The 17,225-nt window shown below is 33.7% G+C and overlaps 1 protein-coding gene across 1 annotated transcript; it reads right to left on the bottom strand.

Moving 5' to 3' along the window:
• Nucleotides 1–13,353: 13,353 nt before the first annotated feature.
• LOC140006494 (large ribosomal subunit protein uL16-like) lies at nt 13,354–16,315 on the bottom strand. Its single transcript, XM_072048463.1, has 4 exons — nt 16,106–16,315; nt 14,732–15,233; nt 14,183–14,264; nt 13,354–13,570 (listed from the first exon to the last, which is right to left on the bottom strand). Exons 1-4 carry the CDS (start codon nt 16,113–16,115, stop codon nt 13,502–13,504), a joined length of 663 nt encoding a protein of 220 aa, XP_071904564.1. The 5' UTR covers nt 16,116–16,315; the 3' UTR covers nt 13,354–13,501.
• Nucleotides 16,316–17,225: the final 910 nt, after the last annotated feature.

Raw genomic sequence — 17,225 nt, 5'->3', positions numbered from 1 at the left:
TCCACTATTACCCAAATCGCATCATGGTCCCTCTGAGTTCTTGGTAAGCCCGATACAAAATCTATGTTGATATTCTCCCATTTCCACTCAGGTATTTCTAGAGGTTGCAAAAGTCCCGATAGTTTCTGATGCCCGGCTTTAACCTATTAACAAATGAAGCATGTTTGAACAAATTGAGCAATCTCTTTCTTCATATTCTCCCACCAGTAAAGACTCTTCAAGTTCTGGTACATTTTATTCCCTTCAGGAAGTACCGTAAACTTTGATCGGTGCGTCTCTTCTAAAATTTTCTTCTTAAGTTCTTCATCTTTTGGCACTACTATCCGATTCCGAAATCTCAATATTTTATTGAATTCCAAATTAAAATCCGTCTTGTCTCCCATTCTAGCCTTTTTCACCTATTTTTGCACTTCAGTGTCCTTTGTTATCGATGGAAAATCCGAAAGGATTAGATAAGAGAATTTTAAAAACCCAATACTCTATATACATATACATATACACACACACTTACATGGAAATAAACTCGCTGACAAAATAAAAATTATATTTTAATAAACTCCATAGTTGGCTTTGGTTGTGCCTGAAGGAGCAAGAGCTAAAGAGTTATATATTATGCACCTAAATCGAGTATATAAATACACATACACACACACACAAACAGTTGTTTGAATCTTTTTTTGCGGACATTTGCTGAAATTGCTAAAATCCAGAGACATAATTTAATCAAGTGTTTCAAATAGAGACAATTGTGATTAAAAATAAAATAATGTTAATTCAACCCTTCATAAAATGTTAGATTTTCTCACTCGGGTTCTATGGCTCTATCCAAATTTAAGACTCAAAGTAATATGTTGATTTAACATGATATGCATATTGATTTTAGTTTGATAAAAGCTGATTCTCTTTTCTTAAACTATTCAGATAGGGGGGTAAAGAATACCTAATAGGTAATCTGAACTCGCTAGCAAGAGGGTTTGATAATAGGAATGAAAACTAGTACTGTTACCTGATAGGGTTTGGTAAAAGTCTTAAATAAGAGGGTTAGGATTTGGTAAGATGTATTTTTTAAGGTAATTAACCCACTGCCATCCCTAAGTAGTATCGTAGGGTAGTTTGGAGTGTGGGAGGGATGTCGTCAAACTCTGAAACCATAATATAACATTGATCTGCCTTATAATACAGCCATAAAACCACAAAAGTACTAAAGATCAAAGCAACTAATACAATTAAATATAGCAATTAATTTCAACCATAAATATAAACATCCATAACTAGTTAGTTTAACATAAGCATTCCCAAGATCTACCTGAATACAAATTCAATACATCAAGTTCTTATGTAATTGAACTTTAACCCTACAAAAGATTGCAAACCATACTTACCCAAACAGCAAAATAATAATAATAATAATAATAATAATAATAATAATAAATAAATAAATAAAATAAAAATGAATTGAAAAACATGGCTCTAAAGTTCAATTGCCACTACTACACATATATGTGTTAATTCTAGCACAAAAAATCATATCGAGGAGGTTATTTCAACTTTGCAATTATGATGATCAAGAAATAAGAAGTAAGGAGAATATAGGAGCAAAACTACAAAACCTATTCTAACTGCAATGCCAAAACATAACTCAACTCTATTTTCTAAAATTAACTTTGATACTGATTCCAATATAGTTACCAAAATAATAAATCCCATTCTAAGACTACTAAACTTTTAAATAGTTTGGCTTAATTATCCCAATATTGCCTTCCTTAAACTAAACTTTTGATGTTATTATCTCCAATGTATGCAACAATATGGTTGACATGCAACTTCAATTTATAATTGGTACCCATCTTCATATTTATGCATGAAAGTGGACTATCTGCATACAATTTTGCTACTAATTCTCTTTGATAAAAAAAATTCCTCCTTATTGACCCATTCATGATTAGAGCCAAAATTCACACATTTTTCAACTAATAAATTATGTCTTTCTTTTTGCCAACAATTTTCACCACAAAATTTTTCAATAAATCCATCCACTCTATGGATGTTTTCATGCACATCTTCATTCAAGTCAAAACTTTCATTGACAAATTCTCTTCATCAATCACTTCAAATAATGTATGCAAATCAAAATCTTCAACTATATTAAAATTTTCACATGTACTTTCTCCACCATCAATAAACACGTCTTCTTTCAAATTAACTTTCCAAGTGAAACTAATTTTTGATTTATGATTAGACTCATATTCATATTGTATCAAAATATAGAAGAAATCTGACCAAAACTACTGAAGTGATTGAGAGTAAACAATAAGCCTCTTGTAAAACTCTTCAACCATTGATTTTCACATTATATTGAAAAACAATTTGGCCTTCCTTTTCTTAGTTTCTTTTGAAGAACTAGAGCATAAACTTATTTCAAGAAATTCACCCAAACCACACTTTTTAAGATATTTTTGCATTACTCTTAACCATTCAAAATTTTCTTCATACATACTCAATGTGTGCAAAATTTTACATTTTCCATCATTGAGAAAATCTCTATGCATGGCAACTCAAAATGATTTACATACCTTCACAAATATTTTTTCTTCCCAACTTGAATTTCTTGGCTTCCCTGACTTCAGCCTTGATCAAACTTCATTGTGGGAACAATCACAATCAATAATTGGGTAGGTCTTTTTCTCTGATCTCTGCACAATACAATTATTTGACATGATTTTCTTATCACTGCCAATACCAACAACATCACGACAAAGTCTAGATTTGTGACGCCCCCACTTCTCCCTAAGGCGAACCAAAGGGTATCCGCGGGACGCTTGCCCAACTCTCACCAGGACTCATGCAATTCCATTCAAGCTTATTACCAGTCTACACAACACAAGTAAATAACTTAAATACAGTAAATGCGGAAGCGTTCAAGCATAACAATCGTCATCCATTATCCAACCCGCATATCGGGTGTTCAAAGTACATCTTAAATCCCAAATATACATCACGCCCCAAAAGTTACATTTCAAATCCAAAAGTACAATCCAAAACCAAGGCATAGCCAAAACATAATAGAAACCCTAAACAAAAGTACATCAGGAGGGTTCTCCAATACATCTCCGAGTTCAATCCTGTTAAGGAAAACAAATCTAACGGGGTGAGCAAAAACGCTCGTGAGGCCAAGAACACACATGCAGGCACATAGTTCAGGTAACAAGCCCAAGTAACAGTTCAAGTGATAACTTGCAAGTAATTAATAATGCCAACAAAATGTAAACAGAAGCAATTCAAAGATATGGTAGCTCTCAGGAGCTAAGTTCCACTTGCGTTGCCAGTTCATTCGTATATCTTCCCGCGATGACTCTCTGTCAACCGGGTTGATATTTTCAAACCGTAGATCACCACTTACTTCTCATCCGTCCACCCTACACCACTTCGGGCCCGCACGACATTTATAAGGCTATACTCCACGAGTATGCCAAGCAAGATCTCTCAAATAGATCAAGCTTATCATGTGATTCTCATGGCTCACCAAGGTTCCCGACCAAGCCCATGCCGGCTCGAGTTCCAAGGTCGGCCTATGAGTTTGGGCGTCCCCCATGTATCATGTAAGTATCGAGGAGATTCACTCCAACGACGTATGCAGTCATAGCATACCATGTCATGTAATAAAGCATTCGACAGGTTTAAGCATGTATTTCAGGTCATGTAAATCAGGCAAAACATGTTAAGCATGAGTCATTTGTTTTAAATGAGAACGAGTGCGATAAAGTACACACTCGACTCCATTTTTCAAAACCAAGTAGGCTAAGCATGTAATCAGGTAAGCCAAGTATGAATCAAACCCATAGAGTTCAAGTAGCCATACACTTGACACTCACCGAGCAAATCAAGAAGAAATATTTTCTGGAAGTTCAAGTGTTCACTGTAGGATCCTCTTGAAGGTCCTCGAGTGCACCTGAGCAAAATATAATGTATTATCATTCACGTGCCCCAATTATCAAGGAAGATTGTATGTTAGTACAATCTAGGAAAATTTCATGAAAACGAACCTCAATTACTCATAAATCGAGATTCAATTAGAGTTTCTTAAAGTACAAGAGCGATCGAGTTTTCATTTCGGGAAATCAAGTATAAAATGTTCAAGTAATATCGAAGGAATAAGGAGTGCTTGAAAACTCCCTTCCTTTGGAATTCGGAAAATTTTCGGTTTTGATACGATATTTTGAAAAATCGTATCTCACATTCTACTTGTCAAAAATTGTAAAACATGGTACCGTTGGAAACCTCTTTGAAAGTACTAAAAGTTCTTAGAAGACACTTTTCCATGATTCTAAATGGAAGACATTCAAAAATGGGCTCAAAGTTACTGTTTCAGGGTACTTAAGGTTGTGTTGGGGTTGGTTTTTCGCTAACTTTGGAAATTCGGAAAAATTCACACGTTGTGAGCTAGCCTCTGAAATCTACAACTCAATTAGAGTTGCAAGTAATGTTTTTAACAGAAAAAGTTGATCAAGAATCGGAGTTTCGAGCACCGAGATACGGTAGCTCAAAGTTAGGGAAAAATTCAAAACTGGTGAACAAATTTCCAGATTTGAGCTTCCAACTTTGGTACTTTAGTTAGGTATCGAAATGGACTTGGATTGGTACAAAATTTGGCAGTATAATACTCCTATATAAAGAGTATCTCCCTATCAAATTTCATGGAAAAATACCTTCGGGAAGGTAGTCACTCAAACAACCAAAATTTCGAAAATACTAAGACAAAACTGCCTTGAACCTTTTGTTTTCCATTTCAAACATTTGGTCAAGGAAAAATTCCTCAAACATGGCTCATTAGCATAGGAAAAGCCTAAGGAATATTCATGGTATATTTGGTAAGTGTTTAGCACCAAAATATTCAGTTAGCAAGTCTATACCAAGTCTTGCATCAAATCTGTCCAAAAGTCAGGGTTTTCAAGAGCAGGGCAGGTTCCGTATTTTGATCACAAATCACTCAAATTAACTCGGAATTGGGCATGGTTTATGGAGTTGGAAAACAAATTCATAGAGCTATAATTTCACAGAAGAAATCATTTTGAAATTTGGCACACAACTAGCTCGAATTCGAGCCACAAGTTGCAGCCTCAGCATTTCGTTCCAGTAAAACAGAGAAACAGAACAGCCGACTTTAAATGGTTGGTTCGGCTCACATACATGGAACCAGAACGTGCATTTTATACCATTGGAAAGTTGGAATGTCTAGTTTCAAATGCCGCTGATGGCACTCGATTTCGACGTCGGAGCACAAAGTTATGGCTGAAACACGAAAACTGGTCAGAGCATTACGGAAACAGTTCCAGATTTACTAGCTTTGTGAAATCGATTCATTTGACCCACCAAACCTCAATATTTTTCAATGAAATTTTTTACACCATCTATACAACATATAAACATCATATATAAGTCATTAGAACCCCAAAATTCCGCAGAAATAGATACGTTCAAAGCAGGGGCAGAATTGGAACTTTTTCTCTCATGCATTTCTTGAAGTTCATACTACTAATACACCATTAATCTACCATTTTGAGCACTAAACCAACATTAAATTCATCATCAATCATCACATCAGCCATCAAGACAAAGGGTGGGAGTTCATAGAGCCCAACTTCCAAATTTTCCAATAATAACAACCACCCATATGAATACAAGAGCTTAAAGGTGTTAATAAACCTCCATAAACCAAGATTAAAGTGTCGGATCATTACCTACTCTAGTTGATGACCAAGGCAGTGATTTTCAGTCCCCTATGCTCTAGAAAAACCGTGAGTTTTAGCTCCTTTTTGCAATTCAAAGTGGTGTCCAAGAGTAGATCTAAGTGTGTATGAAATTTGGTAGAATTTGGATGAAGATTGGTGAGGTTTTTGTGAGAAGAAATTTTGAAACTTGGAGGTTGAGGGAGAGAGAGGCTGGCCGGCTATCTTTGGAGAGGAGAGAGAGAGTGTTGATCTAATTTGGCTTCCAAGAGAAGCTTCGTTTGTGTGGCCCATAATCGTGCAAAAGTCAACCCTCACTAGTGCGCGTACGCGCGCGATTCGGGCTCGATTCCTTTCGAGTTTATTTCACTAGTGCACTAAACCTCTAATGCACTTATATTCATATAAATATTATTCACTCTTAATTGTCCCAAAATAATGGTCTAAAGTCCCTCAATTAAGCGCGCGCGTGAAAACGCGTATTTCTAATTTAGGCGCACTAAAGTGAAACCTTCAAGAAATTCTTGTAACGATCGTACCACTAACCATCACTTGAGTACTTAAACCTAAAATTACCTATTTTAGGACCATTGTACATGTCTCCAAATTTCCGAGCTTATTGTACTCCCAATTGGTTAAATTTTCCAAACGCGTTTTCACTTTTTCACTAAACAAGCTTCTAAGAAAATAATTTTTGAAACGAGACACTTTAAAAATATAACGAAGCTATAATACCACGTACTTAGGTCTAATAAGGCTAGAAAATATTATTCGTGGCAAAAATCCAAATAAATAATTAATTAAGCCAAAATTAGGGATTTAAAAATAATAGATTTTCGAGTCCTCACAAGATTTCTATCCAATTAGGGTCAATTTTTCCCTTAATCAACGAACGAGTACCCGAAGACCAATTTCTCTTGGTCTAATTCTTCAATATACAAGTACTCTACCTAGGCCTTTCAATTGGGCCATATAAGCTAGACTTTCATAAATTCAGGTTTAACTCATTTAATTTGTAACACTTTTGGGTTTCGAGCCATGAGATTCGAGTTAATAAATATGAAGATTATACTCAACTCACAAAATATTCAGATTTTGAACCTTATTCGGGTTTAGCTCAATCTCACTTCTTATTCCTCAATTTTCTTAATATAATTACTATAACTATGAAGTTGTAAAACTAATTTAACATTCACAGGACTACAACATTAAAACTAAATATGAACAAGTAATAGTTCTTAAAAAGTACATAAACCGAGAATTTTTCAACAATATTTATATTTAATTCATTTAAAGTACATGGACAATGGTAATAAAACATGTGGTCATAAGTCAATACATCTTCAGAGGGTGGAATTTCTTCATAGCCTGGTAACTTGAATTCAAACATGCTTGATAATTTTTGTTTCTGCTAGAAATTCTAGGCCAAAAAGAAATCAATAAATATTATGTAAATACAAAAATCTACTCAATCAATAAGAAAACTTAGAACTTCAATTATGCATTACCAATATGGGCTCTCAAGAAAGTTAGTAGAGATGTTTTAAGATATATTTTTGTGTTTTGTAATTTGTATATATTTAGTATTTAGTAATAATATTTTTGGATATATAATTATATATAATATCAAAATATAAATATTATATATATTATTATATATAAGAGATAATTAAAGGGCTGGGCCTATATTGAGTTTGAGCCCAATGAGGCTTGAGCTTGGCTTATATTCAATTCGAGCATAATTTTTAGGTCCAAACTCAGACCGACTCATTAAATGGTTGAACTTATCGGGCTTTTTCTCGAGTTAAACAAGTTGAGTTCGGGTTGGCTCAACTCCATTAACAGTCCTAACTCTATCACAAACTCCAAGCACCATAAACACTCCAAATCAAACTCTTGAATCAAGAGATCTAATATCACTTGGTAACACAAAATCACATAACGGAAGTTATTTCAACATTGCAATTCTAATAATCAAGAAACAAGAAGGAGAGTATAAGAGCAAAACTATTAGTTGATTAATCACAGAAGTGAGAAGGAAGGTACTGAAAGAATTAAAGACTATTATACTATTAACACCATTTTTCCTCTATTAGAAGCATCGGACTTCAAGTCCTTAAATAGAGAAACATAATCATGCAATCGATTCTAATTGTATAAAACTTGGCTCAACTCTATTTTCTAAACTAACATTGATGCTAATTCCAATATAATTACCAAATAATAAATCCAATTCTAAAACTACTAAACTTCTAAATAGTTTGGTTTAATTATTCTAACAGTTAATATGGTAGTTGTGCGTACTTTGTATTAATAGTCATCTTTAGCCTTACAAATATGAATAAGACCACAGTTAATCAAGTTTACGTACCATTACATTAAATCTTTGTGCAAATTACCAATATGTTTTTCATTCTCCTTTATATAAATCAAGCTTTCTGCCCGTTTAATGCATATCATCACATTTTTCAGAAATGTTACAAACATTTGATGTAAAAATGTTTAAAAGCAGTTACAAAGTTTACAGACTTAGAGACAGCTTCATTATAGCATCAAAGTGATATCTTGCAAAAAGATAGACTGACTGTTTCCTAAGAAATATATATTCTTAGAAACCAAAGAAGTTAGTAATCCACCTTGAAGCTTTCTTACACCAAAGATAAAACTCATTAATAATATGTACATTTGGTGAGATGGCTAAACATCATAATTCTACATTGTAATCTTTGTCTCACACAAAAAGAATAAATAAATTAACATATGCTGTGACACCTCACATTTTTTTTATTTTAAATTCTTAGCATATAAATTTAAAATTTGTTGAAATTTGGAGGCTAATTTTACTTTGCTAGTTGTAAATTCCCTTTCAAGACTGCAAATTAAATTAATTAGTAGTGGGTGGTGATTTTCACGTGAGTAGATGAAAAGTAATAGTCCATTTTGTAATTGATTTCCACTAAGTAAAGTCAATAGCAAAGCAATAAATTAGGCAATAAAATTGAGATGAATTGTTGGAATAAGTACACATTTAGCAAACTAGATAAAGATGAATCATTTGGTCTTGTAACTGATAACTTCAAGACTACATCATTAACAAGGCTCCACAGAAATAAATAACTCTAGATTTAGTATATAAGAGATAAGAATGAATAAACGAGGAGTTTAGAATGTTAAATAGTGGTAAAGATATATATTAAAAAAAAGTAACATTCTAGAAGTAGTACCATAAAACTACTTAGTATGAATAGCTAATATGAGCTATGTACTAAATTAAAGATTGAAATGTGAGGCATTTGTTTTGATGTTGTAATTATTTTGTCATCACATCCATGGTAAATATTTCAACTTCCCTTGCACACTTTTTGTGCAATTATCGGATATTTTACCTTTTTTGCTTTGTATGTCAAATTCGTCATTGATTTGCTGGAGCTTGATTGAAAATTAAGGAAGCGGTAAGTTTAATTTTGCCACTCCAGCCTAAGCAAAATTCTACGAGATGATTGGAAAGAATCTATGCAACCAAGTAGTTTTGCAAAATTACCCACTGAAAACGAACATCCACGTTTGCCCAGAGACCATGGCTCCTAATAGTGCGGCATTAGAGAGAGACAACACACACCCCACGCGCTCATATATATTATATAATATATGCGTGTCTGTATGCAAATATCTTTTTTCCTTCATTTCTTTTTTTTTTTTCTTTTTTCCTGTTTAGGACATTGTTGTTGACGCTGCTCTGTACCTGTACCAAGATGATTTGAGACAGGTCCAAGCCCAAAAGCAAATGGGCAGTCTCATCCTGATCCTGGGGCAGTGGGGGAACAATGATTGGACTTGCTGGTTATTGACCAGGGGAATGAGTGCAAAACTAAAGTTACAGCTATTGGCCCATGGAGAGGTTCCCCTCTTCTATGCCTCCCCTCTTCTTTCTGATTTCAGGATCATTATGGAGAGCTTCCAAACTTTGTATCGTTAGCCATGTTTTTCGTAAAGCTAACAACTGCGCGGACCATTTGGTAAAATTGAGCACGAAGCTTGCGAAGAATTTGTTTTGTACCCCCGTGCCCTTAAATAGTCTTTTGAATGCTGATTGTAGGATCTATTCTTGTCCGGCTTGTAAACACTTAAACTTTATTTATTGTCTATCCCTTTTCCTATTAAAAAAAAAAAAAGCTATTGGTCTATTGCCCTTTTAGAGGAAAAAAAAATAAGAAAAAAGGAAAAAGAAAAGCAGAGTATGATAATAGTCCTTTGTCTTGTTCACTCTTATTTTAGTAGTGCAGGTATTAATGCGAAGGAATATTTTTCTCGTTTGTTTCTTTGTTACGGGGCAATTCACCGCATAGGTGGACCACAAACTTTATCTTGAGAGGATGAATTTTGACGTGTCTAAAATTCAGCACATCACATAAGAATATCTACAAATTTTTGCGGTGGCAAAATTTTTAATTTATAAAGGATAGTATTGAAAATTTTTAACTTTTTGAAAGAAGAATATAGATTTCTAGAACTTGGGAAGGGCGGGGCCCGTGCCGACCTGCCTCTTTGAATCTTTGCCGCCCACCTTTCTCTAGTTACAACCACATGTCATTTGCAGCATCTTTACAGATTATCCACAAATATCATGAGCTAACATCAATAGGGGATAAATATCAGAAGTGATTCATTAGTACCAACTAGATAAATCATCAAGTGCCAGCTAAATGGAAAGAAGTTACTGTGAGGAATGCATGATTTGGTTACAAGAAGACAAATGTCCCAGAAGTTGCACAATATTTGCTTAACTGTCTCTGGTGAAAAGACATATTTATCCGGATAAACAGATGAAAGAAATTGTAAAAATTATTACCATTGTAAATCACAGCCGAAATAAAACTTAAAGAAAAATTTAATTTGACAATTCTTTAATCATCCTTTTTTTTTTTTTTTTTTGCTCTTTGTCAAAATTTGCCCATACTTCAATACATATCGAATTACCTTCATCGAGTTGTAAGGTTGTAAAGCTTTTACAAAATTTTAGATTGTTTATCTAAGAGTGGGATGTCAAACCAAGTTTTATTAATAAAGAAAATAAAATGACATAAAAGAGGAATCCATAGGCCTAGCCTCCGTCACATGAGAAAAAAAAACACTAAAAAAGAAGTATTGCACCCTTACATTATAAAATCGAATATAAGAAAGCGGACTAACTTCACTTGTACTTCTAAACTTGTATTACTTTCTCAATTTGCACTACAAATTTCAATTTTAAACACATTGCACCCTAAATGCTCAATTTTGGATACTTTGCACCCTAATTAAGTTCATGAATTTAAATCCAATGAATGACAATTTCAACAAAATTAACAAAATAGAGGATCCAATAAATCAATGATAATATACCCAAAGTGGTCAAAAAGTAACAAGATATTATAGAAAAAATAAAATAATAATTTTTCATTAATTTGCATAATCTTTTATTTCATTAATTTTGTTGACAATATTAGTGATTGAAACCATACAAATTAATAAAAATATGCTGAAAGTTGTAAAAAAAAAAAAAACAAAGGTATCACAATTAGAACAAAATAGTACATTGTAATTAATTTTTAACATCCTTTATCTCATTAATTTTGCAAATATATTTATTGATTGGACTTAAATGATAAAAACTTGAAAGTTTAGAATCCAGAATGTTCAAAATTAAGAGTTTAAAGTACAAAGTGATCAAAATTAAAGTTTAAGATGCAAAGTGAAAAAGTGGTACAAATTGAAGGGTGCAAAGTGAAGTTAGTGCAAGAAAAACTATAACCATCCAAACCGCCAATGACGCTAAGCTTACATAGAAATATTTAGCCTACTTATAATGATAATCAATTTTTATTCTAGTTTCAGTTCCATTATCATGGCTTTTGTGTTGTTAATTCCTCCTTCAAGTTGGTTGTAAAAGGAGAGAACTAAAAAATTTTTCAAGAACTATTTAAAACCATTTTGGTTAATTCCACTTTGTCCCCTCAACACAATATTCAAAAATTCACTTCAATTCTTAAACTTTAAAATGAGACAATTAAATTCCTAAACTACAAAATCCATTTCAATTACGTACAATCGATGACGAAATCTAGAAAATTAACGTATATTAATTAGCACACGCCCCGCTTGTGCGGTTATGCAAGTGTTATGAACCACAAAAAATAGGGATATAAAGGTAATTTTGGCCCCTTTATTTTTTTCCCAAAAGATCCTTTTCCCCTTCAGCTTCATCTCGTCCTTTTTCGTTCCTACCCTTTTTCCTATTCTTCTCCTCCTTTCAACCGGTTTCTCAACTTTTCCAGCCACACACACCTCAACAAACCCTCTATTAAACTGCTAGATGTTGAAAGAAAAAGGCAGTAAGCTTGGGCCAAATATCACCATTCTTTCATGTATGCTCAATCTCCCATGAAAGCCATTCCCCTTTCTAAACTGATACCCCATGAGATCCATAGATCTAATTTGTTGCAACTCATCAAATTTCAATTTAATTAAAACACCATCAAATTTGAAGTTTACATTTGAAGGTTTTTGAGATTGATACTTTGTTGGAAAAAGAATCAGAAGGGATGGAAAGGATAATGGAAGGAGTGAAGAAGGTCTGAATGAAACCACCCAGAAATTGCCACTGTGGTTAAAGAACAATGGATTTGCTGCTGAAAAGAAGATAAGAACCTTGATTGTGGATATGAGGGATGAGTTCGTAGCACAACCATTCCCTAAAGCAAAGATCGAGATTGTGCGGGGCAAGGCGCATACGTTTGATGAATTGATGGTAGGTGAAACAGAGTAAAGAGATTATCCGGAGAATGAGGAGCAGAACTAAAAGATGATTCCTAGTGTCCTTCTCTCGTCTTCTCCTTTCTAAGGTTTGGTGATCCGTACAAATACCTAAATGGACAGAACAAAACATAGGGATCTGCCATGATATTAATTTGGATTTAACTAAAACATATCCCTCTATATTGAACTCTTAAAATTTCATCATAGAGTTGGGTCTAAAAGATTTTGTGGTTCAGAGTATTTGGGAACTTGCTGAATCATTGGTATCTATTATTCTTATTGGTAATTGTAGGGATTCAATTTTATGGCAATCAACTAAGGTTTTTGGCTTGCCAAAAAGGAAAAAAAGATGATACGTTTCCAGAAATGAAGAATAGCTAACCGGAGGATGTCATTTTGGGTCCTCTAGGCTGTACTAGCCACAATTTGTGATTAGATGCAATTTTTGTGTAAAGATAACTTCACTTGAAAAAGTGTTTGACAGAAGAAGAAGAATAGAAAAAAGGAAAAAAAGGATGAATGAGGAGAAAAATGGCAAAGTTACCTTTATGTCCCCTACTATTTGGTTTATAAAATTTACTCAGTCACACTAAAGGAGGTCTTCTAATACACCGCTAGTTTTTTGGATTCTATCATTGATTTTACTTAACCGAAATGGATTTTGTAGTTTAAGCATTTAAGTCTCCTATTTTGAAATTTAGGAACTGAAGTGAAATTTCAGCTGTAGTTTGAGGGGACAAAGTAGAATTAACCCAAACCATTTGGCTATCCAAACTGTTGAGTTTTGCATTATTTGGCTTTCTGCAATAATTAACACTAACACCCCACTCAGTAAAAGTTAAACACAAATATATATTTCTAAAAACACCAGCAAAAAGCTTAGATTACATGCCATTTCAAAAGCTTCAACTACCCAAATATAATCAAACATAATCAAGTTTGCAACCTCGTGATACCGTGTCGTTTATTCTATTGAATTCTTAAGCAGTCGCAGGCAAAAATGCTCGTCCAGGCTCCCTTTCAGACAGAGGTCCATGGCAAGTAAGGAACTGTAAAAGGCCAATGTATTAATCCTCTCATAAATTGAACAAGGTAAACCAGACTGAAATGAAAAGCTAATTTACAGCAAAGCCTTGCATAAATTTACATGAAGGAATCCAAACTTTATTACAACTGCATCAAGAAATTAATCACATTACTTTTCATCATGCCCAAATAAAAAGGAATTGAACAATGCAACTTAAGTTCATATGGTCAACTATTGAAGTTTGATCAATTCATATTTTAATCTTGACATATTTAGTGTTTTGTATGTGCTTCCAAATTCATGTCAGGCATGCTACAAATTTTAATGACAAGTGCAGCTGAGGATACTTTACTTTAGTGGTTAAAATTAATATCCAAATCTCTGTCGCTATTCGCTTTGTAAATCTCACACATCCCTTATTAAAATAACACAAATATTTTATAAAAAAAAATGTGTTAAAACTCGAAAGTAATTGAGGACTGTACTGTTAATTAACTAAAAATATAATTGCCATAATTGGTAAAATTGAAATGCAAGAGATTTGAGTTTATATTGTTCAAAGAATGTGGAATCAAAACTGAAACTTTCATAGAAGGGAACGTGAAGTGAAGCGGCTAATAGTGGTGGTGCAAACCTTGGCATTGACACCATCAGGTAGAATGCGGTTCTCCCGCTTGAATCTAATGTAGTCAGCACGCTTGAATTTAGTGAAACCCCTGCAATTCGGTATTGCAAAATGACTAAGGATACATTTTCTATGGTTCTTTGAAAAAGAAAAGTTAATTTGCAATCCACAGAACTTAAAAGCACAGCATATATAGTAACTAACAAAACAAAACAAAACTCCTGCGTACAATGAAATGGTAAATATTTAACTTGAAAATATGCGTAGGAGCCCTCGTTTGAACTTTAATTGAAGAGAGCAAACTGTGATTTTATCAAGCATCAATATAGTGAACTTTAATTGAGGATCACGGGCCTTGACACCAAATAGAGACAATTGCCCAAGATTGCGGGTGTACCATTACCACAAATGTAGACAGCGATACAACAAATTACAAAACGAAACTACTACTCAATAACGAAAAGTAATTCCAAATTAACTTTAAAAATGAATACGGAGGAAGAAAGACAGAAAATCTAATTGGGGTGCCAAGATTTGAAAGATGGATTGGAAAAATACCATTTCCCACTGACTATTATCTTCTGACGACCGGGAAACTTGAACTTTGCACGGCGCAAGGCCTCCTGAGCATGATTACAATTGGCATCTTTGCATCGGACTGAAAGCAAAATTTGACCAATTGCTACACGAGCAGCAGTGCCTAAAGGCTTACCAAAAGCTCCCCTCATGCCTGTTTGAAGCCTATCAGCTCCAGCACAGGACAGCATTTTATTGATGCGGAGTACATGGTAAGGGTGCACTCGGACCCTGAGATGGAAAGAATCCTTTCCAGCATATTTTGCCATGTACTTGTTACACGCGATGCGCGCAGCTTCCAGTGCCTCGCTAGAAACATTCTCCTTTTCCCAGCTGACCAAATGCACACAACAGGGAAACTCATCAACCCCTCTTTTCTTCATTCCAACATCATAAATCCTGATTTTTGGATCCGGTACTCCACGATTAAATCGAGATTTTGGATAAGGCTTGCCCTTTATCTGGCGATAACATCTTGCTGGTCCTGCATATTCCAAATATAAAACCAGAACCAAAACATAGTTTCAGTTTGATCAAAATGTTAACAAACTGAATTCATTGGATGGAAGCATGGTTGTCCAAATTTTCTTCAACTTTTTCTAGTTGCTGATATTTTATTACTCCGTATTGAAATTTCGACTTTTTAACAGTTTCCTCATAATCTTTGATAGGGTAAACTCCACATCCTAACATTATGTAAAAGAATCTCTTAATTTTCACAATCGCCTTGTTTAAAAAGTTACTAATTTATCATAATGGCAAGAGTATGATTCAAGAGATAAAACTGGATGCGAAGAATAAAGTGAATTAGTCACTTGAGAATGTAATTATGTTTATGTTAAACAATACAAGCACATCCAAGATAATCTAACATTACCAATATCCAATATCATACCATTTATCTGATTCCACCAAACAGAACGGTAGCATCTTGCAATAAAGTATTCAAAACTTAAATAATCCCAAAGGCTGAACACATGAGAAATTACTAGAAAACCACAATCAGAGTACCATATTTTGTCTCTATACCGTTAATCATTGTTGAAACCAAAAAAAAAAAAAAAAAAAACAAATAGGACCCATATTACGTACAGAAAAATCAACGTATGTGCTCTTTTCAGAATCCTACTTCAAACAGCGCAAGTATTTAAAAATTCTGAAGCTTTAAATTTTCAATTTTACAGAAATTAGAAGTTAAAAAACTTCTGCCTGAAATGAATTAAAAAGTTGCATAACCGGAAACACAAGGAAAGCTAAAAATGAGCAGATAAAATAAATAAAAGAGCAAAAAATATTAAACTTCAAGGTTCAGACTTAAAAAAAAGCATGCGAATTTGGGAAGAGAAGAACACTTACTTCTACCCATGGCTACTATTGCTTCTGATTTGCCAGTTTTGTTTCTACCTTTACTCAATGAACAAGCTGAAGGACGAGAAGGATCTATAATGCCGAGGAATCAAGAATTATATAAGTAGTATTCGGTGGGTCACGATGAGGAGCTACGTGGAGCTTCTTTTAAGCTCTAAAGTCTTCTTCTTCTATCAACTTCTTGAACCCGAGCAAAAGACAAACTTTTACACGGTTCTTTCTTTGGAATAATTTCATGAACCTCCCTTGTGGTTTTCAACAGTCTTATCTTGAACTCTTGAGACTTTCAAAATTATATGTAACTCCTCTAATGTTATAATTTTAGTAGCAAAAGCTACTCAACAGTCAAAAGTTTGAATGAATATTTCAAAATGGCTCATTGTGAAGTTAATTTTACTTTTCTATAAAATTATTAAAAAAAATTTAGAACATTCACAAAACCAGAAATCCACTTTCATCCTTCCTCTCTACCGTTCTAAAAGTTCATATTCCCATTTCTCAAATTATCTCCACTATCAGCCCCTAAATTCTAAAACCTCAAACTACTTAAAAAAAAGTAGTATTAAACCCAAAAAGCTTCACGGACTGCACTAATCAATTAAGACTCCCTATCCTCCAAATGTTGAAGTAACAACACAGGGCTCATCCTTCTTAAACCTTTAGCCTGCACCTTCTTCTATTCATCTTTACTCCAAGGAAAGCCAAAATTAATTTGTAAATATTTTTGAATTATGTTTAGGATATAATTGATTATTTCAAGAGTGAAACTTGTTTTGTTATTCATTAAACATCTAATTGTGTGAAAAGCATTCACATGCACAAGAAACGAATTGTCTAATTTCATGAAATATGTTAAGTTTATTATGGCAGTTTATTCGGCCAAGGAAGGTGAGTGTAATATCGAAACCTCCTTTAGAGTATTAGATGAAATTATTAGAAATCCAGGGCAGAGTTTTTCTAAAATTACCCCTTTATCTTTTTTATAATTTTAGCATAAAATAAGGTGTTGCTAGGTTTGTCTTGTATGGATTATTAGTCATATTTTGTAATGCCGATCTCAAGAAAAGTACAATGTAATTACAAGAAACCATGTCAAGTATAAATAATG

Source organism: Coffea arabica, chromosome 5e (assembly GCF_036785885.1).
Source record: "Coffea arabica cultivar ET-39 chromosome 5e, Coffea Arabica ET-39 HiFi, whole genome shotgun sequence".
NCBI classification, from domain to species: domain Eukaryota; kingdom Viridiplantae; phylum Streptophyta; class Magnoliopsida; order Gentianales; family Rubiaceae; genus Coffea; species Coffea arabica.
The sequence above is the reverse complement of the archived record's forward strand: the minus strand, read 5'-3'. Positions and strand labels throughout refer to the sequence as shown.

What these genes read in the sequence shown, in the direction of transcription:
- LOC140006494 (XM_072048463.1), bottom strand. An exon ending in ATAATAGTCAGTGGGAAATG is followed by an intron (nt 14,265 to 14,731) that starts GTATTTTTCCAA and finishes ACCGAATTGCAG; the next exon opens with GGGTTTCACTAAATTCAAGC. An exon ending in CTGATGGTGTCAATGCCAAG is followed by an intron (nt 13,571 to 14,182) that starts GTTTGCACCACC and finishes GGCCTTTTACAG; the next exon opens with TTCCTTACTTGCCATGGACC.